We start from the raw sequence: 10,518 nt of genomic DNA, 5'->3' as shown, positions 1-10,518 counted from the left end.
TACCAGTTACGAAGCCAAATACACTTTGTTGGAAAGAACTTGCTACGCTCTAACCTGGGTCGCTCAGAAGCTTAGGCATTACTTGTTGGCCTACACCACTTACCTCATCACCAGGTTGGATCCTCTGAAGTACATATTCCAGAAGTTGATGCCCACAGGGAGGTTAGCAAAGTGGCAGATCCTGCTCACTGAATTTGACAGTCTATGTTACCCATACGACAATGAAAGCCCAGGCTTTAGCAGATCACCTAGCTGAAAACCCTATCGATGATGAATATCAGCCTTTGAGCACTTACTTCCTAGATGAAGAGGTGAATTCAGTTGAGGTAACATCAGAAGACACCAATGCTTGGAAAATGTTCTTCGATGGAGTTGTGAATGCAAAAGGCGTTGGAATTGGGGCAATTTTGATCTCACCGACTGGTCAACACTATCCAGCCACAACCCGACTTCGATTTTTCTGCACAAACAATACTGCCAAGCATGAAGCCTGCATTATGGGTATGAATATGGCAATCGACCAAGATAAAGAAGAACTTTTGATCATGGGAGATTCAGACTTGATTATCCGACAAGCTCAAGGTGAATGGGAAACCCAGGATGTCAAGCTTATCCCCTACAGACAACATGTGGAATACCTTATCAAGTTGTTCAAGTCAGTTGAGTTTAGATACATTCCTCATTTTCACAATGAGTTAGCCGATGCACTCGCTACTTTGGCCTCGATGTTTCCTTATCCAAGCAATCTCCACTTTGACCCGTTGGAGATCTAAATCCGAGAAAGGCATGGTTACTACAATACGATTGAGATGGAACCAAATGTACAACCATGGTATCATGATATCAAGAGATTTCTGAAAATGAAAGAATATCCCGAGCAAGCCAATTGAGATCAAAAGAGAACCATTAGAAGGCTTTCCTGCTGTTTCTTCTTGAACGGTGAGGTCTTGTACAAAAGGACTCCGGATCTCAATTTGTTAAGATGTGTTGACGCCGAAGAGGCTAGAAGAATCATGTATGAAATGCATGTAGGAGTGTGTGGACCCCATATAAATGGGCATGTTTTAGCAAAAAAGATCCTTCGAGCAAGCTATTACTGGATGACTACGGAAAAAGATTGCTTCAGTTTAGTCCGGAAATGTCATCAGTGTCAGGTGCACGGTGACTTGATTCATGTACCGCCTACAGAACTGCATCTCATGTCAGCACCTTGGCTATTTGTTGCATGGGGTATGGACGTCATTGGGCCGATCGAGCCAAAAGCTTCAAATGGGCATAGATTCATATTGGTCGCTAACGACTACTTCACAAGGTGGGTTGAAGCAATTACTCTTAAATCCGTCACGAAGAAAGTTGTGGCAGACTTCGTGCACTCCAACCTCATCTGCCGTTTCTATATTCCTGCAACTATCATTATAGATAATGCTACAAACTTGAATAGTCACTTGATGAGGGAGATATATGAGTAGTTTAAGATCACACATCAAAACTCTACTCCTTATCGGCCCAAAGCCAATGGCGCCGTTGAATCAACAAACAAAAACATCAAGAAGTTTTTGAGAAAAATGATCCAAAGTTCCAGGCAATGGCATGAAAAGTTACCGTTTGCACTATTGGGATATCGCACTACTGTGCGCACATCAGTCGGAGCAACCCCATATATATTGGTTTATGGCACTGAGGCCGTGATACCCGCAGAAGTTGAAATCCCTTCTCTTCGGATCATTGTTGAAGCTGAAATTAAGGACAGTGAGTGGGTCAAAACCCGTTTGGAATAGTTAACCCTGATTGATGAAAAGCGAATGGCCGCAGTCTGCCACAAGCAGTTGTATCAACAAAGAATGGCCCATGCCTACAACAAGAAAGTGCGGCCTAGGAACTTTGAAGTGGCACAACTCGTCTTGAGACGCATCCTCCCTCCCTACCAAGAAGCAAAAGGAAAGTTCGCTCCTAACTTGAAAGGCCCATACATTATCAGAAAATTGTTGCCAAAAGGAGCATTATGCCTAGGAGACATCGAAGTAAATGACCCCCAAAACAACTGTAAATGCAGACACAGTCAAAAGATATTATATCTAGTCTTTCTACAGCAACAACATTATCCGATTGGGATGATGAAGGCTTTCATTCTCGCTATCCCAAACACCCCAATCCTTTGCTAATCTTTGAGACAGTTACCTTTCTTTCATTACCCTCTTTGGAACTTGAAAACGTTTGTAAAAAAAATCATCAAAACAAAAGAAAAAGAAAAGAAATCAACAAAACAAAATGTTTCCCTGAACTACGTTCAACTTGATTCTAAAAGGATACGTAGGTAGCCTCTCTCTGGGGTTCAGTCACACCAAAATAAAAATCCAATTTCCCCCAAAAAGTGAAACTGAGGCAGATGTTATAATGGTTCGGCGATGATCCCGCCTGAACGGTTCCAAAGTGGTAATTTGATCCAAGTTCTTCTTACCCAAACCTCGTTCAAGTCCTTCCGATCAATCGGTAAAAGGTGTTCAAAATCAGAGAACACAGTTCTTTGGATCCGATGCAATCAAGATGAGAGAAATAAAATGAGAGAATCTTACTGGTGAAAACCCACGGGCACCATAAGACGATGGAAACAGAAAAATTAAAAACGAGAGTGTCTTCTTAGTGAAAACTCGTAAGAGCACTATAAGGTGACGGTGAGAAGAGAAATGAGAGAGGTTGATTGGCAAAAACCCGCAAAGGGCGCCGTTGATCAAAAAGAAGAAATCCCTTACAACTGTTGGCACGGAAAGAGTCCTGGCAAGGTTTCTCAATTTTAAAACATGGGTCATAATGGGTTTACAAGAAGTTGGATAGTTGTGCAGATCGGGTATCCAGTCCAAGAAGCATGTCATGTCTATCGAAGTCTACACGCACTCCAAATAAGTCCTTATTTCCTCCCTGAAAGGGACACTTCTCTTTAAATTCACTTTCTTGTCCTTTGTTTGCTTTTCCTTGAATCCCTTTCGGTCCAACTCTGTTACAAAACTAATACAAAGAAAAGGTGGCAAGATTGATTTTATAGGGTTCTGCTTAATAAAAGTCAAATCCAAAGAAAAGCACCTAGCCTTAGTGGGTGCATCAGGTCGATCCCGACTGTCCATGATGGCCGATGCTCCGAAGCCAAAATTATCGAAAATGAAAGAAATCCAAAGTCGAGTGCCCATAAAGGAAGAATAAGATGAAAAGGACAAAGCCCCATATGGGCGAGCTGTCATGTGAAATGTTGGAAGTTGAGGTCCTCAGTTTTAGAAGAGAGGTCGATCTCCAGAAAGCCAACAAGAAGCCGAGTTTCTCATCAAAAGAGTTGGGCTGAGATTAAGTGATCAAAACAATAAAGGCCAGAAAATCAACCACCGTTTCAAACTATCAATTGTTCTTTATTTGAAAACTTAAAACAGGTGCAATCCAAAGCAACATTACAAGAAGCAGGTGCAACCAAAAAAAAAAGAAATACGCAAGTGCTAGAAACAACTTTGTAGCAACAATCCATAAAAAGGGAAGTCCCCACCAAAATGCTTTCATGCATTCATTCATTTTACTAAAAAAAAAAAGAAAAAAAAAGAGAAGAGAACAAAATGAAAATAAAAGAATAAGAGAAAAAAATGGTAGCCTAGGATCCCCAATCTCAATTTTACGTTTTTCCAACATAGGGTCTCCACTCCCTAGTTGAGTTTATTTTAGACATAGGGTCTCCACTCCCTAGTGCCTTTTCCAACATAGTGTCTCCACTCCCTAGTTGAGTTTATTTTTAGACATAGGGTCTCCACTCCCTAGTCGCCTTTGCCAACATAGGGTCTCCACTCCCTAGTCGCCTTTGCCAACATAGGGTCTCCACTCCCTAGTTGAGTTTATTTTTAGACATTGGGTCTCCACTCCCTAGTCGCCTTTTCAAACATAGGGTCTCCACTCCCTAGTTGAGTTTATTTTAGGCATAGGGTCTGCACTCCATAGTCGTTTTGCCAACATAAGATCTCCATTCCCTAGTTGATTTTATTTTAGACATAGGGTCTCCACTCCCTAGTCGCTTTTCCAACCTAGGGTCTCCACTCCCTAGTCGCTTTTCCAACATAGGGTCTCCACTCCCTAGTTGAGTTTATTTTAGACATAGGGTCTCCACTCCCTAGTCGCTTTTCCAACATAGGGTCTCCATTCCCTAGTTGAGTTTATTTTTAGACATAAGGTCTCCACTCCATAGTCGTTTTTCCAACATAGGGTCTCCACTCCCTAGTTGAGTTTATTTTAGACATAGGGTCTCCACTCCCTAGTTGATTTTATTTTAGGCACAGGGTCTTCACTCCCTAGTATGCTTTTCCAACATAGGGTCTCCACTCCCTAGTTGATTTTATTTTAGACATAGGGTCTCCACTCCCTAATTGAGTTTTATTTTGGACATAGGGTCTCCACTCCTAGTCGCCTTTTCCACATAGGGTCTCCACTCCCTAGTCGCCTTTTCCACATAGGGTCTCCACTCCCTAGTTGGGTTTTATTTTAGACATAGGTTCTCTATTCCCTAGTCGCCTTTTTCAGCATAGGGTCTCCACTCCCTAGTTGAGTTTTATTTTAGACATAGGGTATCCACTCCCTAATCGCCTTTTCCAACATAGGGTCTCCACTCCCTAGTTGATTTTATTTTTAGACATAGACTCTCCATTCCCTAGTCGCCTTTTTCCAATATAGGGTCTTCACTCCTTAGTTGAGTTTATTTTTAGACATAGGGTCTCCACTCCCTAGTCGCCTTTTCCAACATAGGGTCTTCACTCCCTAGTTGAGTTTATTTTTAGATATAGGGTCTCCACTCCCTAGTCGCCTTTCCAACATAGGGTCTCCACTCCTTAGTCACTTTTCCAACATAGGGTCTCCACTCCCTAGTTGAACTTATTTTTTGGACATAGAGTCTCCACTCCCTAGTCGCCTTTCCAACATAGGGTCTTCACTTCCTAGTTGAGTTTATTTTTAGACATAGGGTCTCCACTCCCTAGTCGCTTTTCCAATATAGGGTCTCCACTCCCTAGTTGAGTTTTATTTTAGACATAGGGTCTCTACTCCCTAGTCGCCTTTTCCAACATAGGGTCTCCACTCCCTAGTTGAGTTTTATTTTAGACATAGGGTCTCTCCCTAGTCGCCTTTTCCAACATAGGGTCTCCACTCCCTAGTTGAGTTTATTTTTAGACATAGGGTCTCCACTCTCTAGTCGCCTTTTCCAACATAGGGTCTCCACTCCCTAGTTGAGTTTTATTTTAGACATAGGGTCGCCTTTTCCAACATAGAGTCTCCACTCCCTAGTTGAGTATTATTTTAGACATAGGGTCTCCACTCCCTAGTCGCCTTTTCCAACATAGGGTCTCCACTCCCTAGTTGAGTATTATTTTAGACATAGGGTCTCCACTCCCTAGTTGAGTTTATTTTAGACATAGAGTCTCCACACCCTAGTCGCTTTTCTAACATAGGGTCTCCACTCCCTAATTGATTTTTAGTAATGATATAGGGTTCCACTCCCTAATCTAGTTTTCCCAAGGATACATAATCCTGAATTTATTGCTTTCAATAAAGAAGTAGTTTTAATATAATTCACAAAATTTTCCTAGTGAAAACTAGGGTAGAAAAATTTCGTTTGTTCGTTTGTTTTGGTGTCTGAGCAGGTTTTACCTTGAGGCAATAGGGTTCGAGATGACCAAAAGAATGAGTCTCAATCCAGAATAAAGAAAAAAGAAGAAAAAGAAAAAGAAGTGAACTCAAAGTGTAGAAGCAGAGAAAAGCTGTGGAATGCTCAAGACGTGATTGAAGTCACAAGCTTTGCATGTCCTGCCTTGATCCAAGAAGTTGAAAAGGAATGAACCAACGCCTGCCACTAACAAGCATCAACATCCAGATCAGAGTCCGCATGAAGAACCAACCAAGACTCAAGATCAAACTTCAGAAGACTCATAGATAGGAATCTTGTAACTCGTAGCTGATGTGCTTAGTTAGTTTTTTCAATTTTGATTTTTGATGTAATAAAGGGACCGCGGACCAGAACCTCGACTGGATGGAACCTCACTCGGCTCTCCACCTCGGCATACTCCATCACCTCATTCACTTCTGAACTACACGTGGCATGATTCCTTTATAGACAAGGATATGTAGGCAGCTCAGATACCAGAGCTCGGTCACATTCTCCTTTCTTTTGGTCTCCTTGAATAAGGGTCGGGTCAAGAAATCTATCTCGTCTTTCTTTGTCTAAAAACTCTTCGCATTTCCTGTCAAAGAGGGGCAGCTGTAGACATGTGATTTTTGACCATTCCCAAGATTTTTTATATTTTAGCATGAAAATATTTAATTTAGGCCTAATATCGTTAGTTTACTTAATTTTGACTCTTTTACTTTATTTTATTACAAGAAAATAAAAATTACAAAAATAGTTTCAGTAATGTGTTGTAGTCATTTTTAATCTTGAAAAATACCAAAAAAATAGTTTATTTCAACGTTCAGTCTTATTTTAATAGTTATTTGACTTAAGTAGGATTAATTAATAAATGGGATCGTATTTTTAGTCTCGTTCACGGGGAAAGAATAAATTCGGGCTCAAACGACCCATTTTTAGGCCTAATTTTCGAACATAGCCCATAATTTTCAAGCCCATAATTTCTAGACTCATACCCCTAACCTAATTCCTACCCTCATATAATAGTACCTAATTCCTAAATAAAGACCTACACCCTAGACACAATCGGCCGTTTCTTCAGCAAAATACACAAAAAATGAAGACTAAAAAAGCTGACTCTAAGGACTGAAAAAGCTACCAACGGCAGACCCCTAAAAATCAAAAGACTCCATCGGTCGTCTTCTCCATTTCCCCCACCCCAAATGACCTTTCTCCTTCCTCTCAGCAAATCAGCGACCCCCTTTATCCAAGAACACCCATCGTTTAGCTTCTTCAACCAAACGACCACCCTACAACCACCAGGTCATCGCCTCTACTTCTCCATCCCAGAATACCAGCCGAGCAATCAAATCTGTCAATTTCCGGCGAGCTTCGAGGTCGTCAAGTCTCTGTTCCGTTGCGGTCATTTCCGGTTCGTAATCTAATTTGCAATTTCGAATTCGATAAAAGGCCCAATTGTAAACTTATTTGCTCTGTGATTTTCAAATCTGTTTCTCTTATTCTTGTCCGTCTCTTTTCTTCTCTTTTATTAGTCAATGGATATAGTTCTTTGTTTCAACCAGTTTGAATCTGCTTGTGGTTAGTTTAATTTTGGTTAAATTCATTGTTATTTTGTTTAATTTGTTTTTCCTTTGGAATTTTATCTTATAAGATATGTTCAACAAAATGGATACATGAAAGAACTAAGTTGAATGGATTTAAAAATAATCAATTAAGAAAAAAGTAGTTATTCATTACCCAAAATAAGAAGAAGACTGTTAATATCACGCCTGATAAAACTAAAAATTTTGACAAATTTGCAATCTGATTTAAGTATTTTGTTTTTATTTATTTCTTTTATGTAATTGAGTAGAAAAGAATGAAGCAGTTGACCTTTTGAATTGTGGAAGTTGATTTTGCATAAAATTGAAATATGGTCATTTTAGTTTGGTAATTGGTTTCCTCGCATTTTGACATTACTATTAAATTTTTCAGTCTGCCTTTGCCTTTGTTTTGGCATTGTGATGTGATGAATGTGTACAATTTGATTATTATTGGTTTAATATATCAAGGTAGCAAGGTAGATATTAAAATGAATATTCGTAGAAAGGCCTTTAAGCGCAATTAATAGACCATCATGATTATGGGTACGGTTCCCGTGACATAGTTATGATGCCTAATTTTCAAAATTTGGGGGTGCATTTCATGTGACTCGATTATAACAACTTCGAATAATAAAACCCTTTGAAATAATTTGAGGCGTGCCATGCCAAATAAAACCCCTAAGCCCATGACCTCACAAAACTAATTAGCTTTTATAGAAAATTTGAGGTGTGCCATTTCCAATAAATAACTCATGGCCCTCATATAATTGTTACTAACTCTTTAAAATCGGGGTGTGCCATCAATTGAATTTTTCATGGCCCTTGCAAATGTCGTTATTAACTTGAACCTTCGTAGTTGCTTTAGGCGCCTTCTTTAAATTGATTTTCTTTTTATTAAATTCGGGTATACATTTTATGTGACCCAATTTCAATTCTTAACAATGTTAAATAGAATGTGTCGCGAACCGCGGGTGCATTTCATGTGGCGTGGTTCAGGGCATGTTTTAAATAACGTTGAATCTTCCTAAAATATTTAAAAGCGTTTAATAAGTTAAAAATGCACCATAGGCTAAAACATGTAATAACTCAGATAATATGCCAATTATAATAGTTTAAGCGACCGTGCTAGAACCACGGAACCCGGGAATGCCTAACACCTTCTTCCGGATTAACAGAATTTCTGGTTCGCAGACTTCAAAAGAAAAGTCGAATTTCCTCAATTTGGGACTTAAAAATAAACCGGTGACTTAATATTCCAAATGGCGACTCTAAAAAATTAAATCAAATGGTGACTCTAAAAAATTAAATAAATAATCTCATTTCTAATAATGTCACTTAGAGTGGAAAAAATCTCTCATATACCCTCTTGGGTGTAAAAAGGAGGTGTGACAGTCACAAGTTTAGAACTCATGATACATAGTTGTTAACATGTAGTGCAGTTAGAGATATGAGTGATTGAGTTCTATGTATGAATGAAAATATTTTCACGAATTATATTTGTTTTAAAATAAATATCGTAAAATATTTTCCTGAAAAATAAGTTGCTTTCATATTTCTATTTATTTGATTACTAAGTAGAATATTATCTCAAGATAATTTATATAATATATGCAAACTTTAGGGGGTGGGGGTGCATTGGGGCGAGGGGCAAAGTTGGGGTTCAAGGGTCGAGGGTCAATGCTCAGGTTCATGGTCGAGGAGACGGGATCGCGAGTCATTTTTAGGGTTCATGGTGGATAGTGGGGGTCAAGGACTCGGAGGTTGGGGTCGGGTTTAGGTTTAATTCCCCAAAGTTCTAACTAATATTTGCATTCTTAAGTGATCACATTTATAATGAGTATAGATTTCACTTCTCACTTCCTAAACTTAAATTTGGCGATATAGGAATGTTGCTTACTCTAGATTGTTTTAATATGCACAATGAAGTTCCATGGTATTTTTGAGTAATTGTTATAATACACAATAGATATATATAATGTTTTGGGCAGCAAATCTTCCATATTATCTAAAGATATTTAGTAGTTGGGCAGCCACTTTTTTTCATACTTATCCAAAATTCATATATATTACTTTTGTGACTTGCTTGTCCATAATCTCCTCTCACATGAAATACTACATGAAAACCATCAGAAATTTTCACTAAACCAACCAGCCAAACTGGTTTTTGGTGAAGCTCAAGTTGCTTCTCTCTTTTGTGGTAAGTTATTAAACTTATTTTTACACTAGACATCTATTAGTGTTTTCTTCATATCTTTTTGTATAGAGATCCATTTTAAGTGATCCAAGCTTTGATGGAAAGATATTTTATAGCTCTATACCTATTATTCGGGCACCAAAACCTAATTTTGCTTATATTTACCCGAAAAGGGATGATAAAATACAGAGCATGCGCTGCCCAGATTTTCTGTTTTACAAATCCTCCTTGTACTACTGTTAGTATTTTTAGCACAACTCTTTTTACAAAACTGATATTTGGGTGATTCAAGATTCTTCGGAACCCTAAGACACCTATATTCAACTATAATGAAGACCATAAAGTCTATTTATTTCATTTACATCTTCCAAACTTAGCCACAACACAAGACATTTGTACTGTCCAGAATTTCTATTTTAAATATTTAGGGTGATCTTCACTAATATCATATTTAGTTTGACATGCTGAAGTACTGAACTTATATAAATATTTGATTATGTATTTAAAGTATATATACCCTTGTAAAATCTAAGGGGAAGCGTTTTAGGAAGTGGACAGATTTGGTTGGTCTATGACATAGAGGATTCGAACGTCCTCAAGTTATCGTTGAACTGTTTTGTGGTAAAACACCAAGGTTTGTGTATAAACTTGATCTTTAAATATCTGTACTTACTGGATATTTGGAAATAAATTGAACTTTTGCTTACTTTCTCTTCACTTTATATCATTGTATTCATATTATCTCAATATTGCAAGATATTCGCTAAATCGCCCATTAGTACGGATTGCCTGATAATTTTGCATTCTTGTTAGGACTTTGTCTTCTTGTGGCAATAACGTTGTCACTCATCTCGGCTTGTCTCTTGATTCGAATCTTGACTCTGGATTTGTAGTTCGTCTTAAATTATCGAACTTGTCCGTGTTAAGTATGATCTAGAAAGCCATTTTTAATATGGTTCTTGATTCTCTTGATTATTAGGTTTTGACCCTACTCGATTTGGGGCTTCGGTTCATCTTCATATCTGATTATGCTTAGTGTGATGGCATTACATACATATTGGGCGAAAATTGGATAGTTGACA

General features: G+C 38.5%; 1 protein-coding gene across 1 annotated transcript; it reads left to right on the top strand.

Annotated features, from left to right (window-relative positions):
• The first annotated feature begins 221 nt into the window (after nucleotides 1-221).
• On the top strand, nucleotides 222-773 carry LOC138874140 (uncharacterized). Its single transcript, XM_070152646.1, has one exon. The coding sequence runs from the start codon at nucleotides 222-224 to the stop codon at nucleotides 771-773; it is 552 nt and encodes a 183-aa protein (XP_070008747.1).
• Nucleotides 774-10,518: the final 9,745 nt, after the last annotated feature.

The sequence above is a fragment of the Nicotiana sylvestris genome, chromosome 7 (genome assembly GCF_000393655.2).
Source record: "Nicotiana sylvestris chromosome 7, ASM39365v2, whole genome shotgun sequence".
Taxonomy (NCBI): Eukaryota; Viridiplantae; Streptophyta; class Magnoliopsida; order Solanales; family Solanaceae; genus Nicotiana; species Nicotiana sylvestris.
Note: the sequence above shows the minus strand (reverse complement) of the source record. Positions and strands in the feature narration are given on the sequence as shown.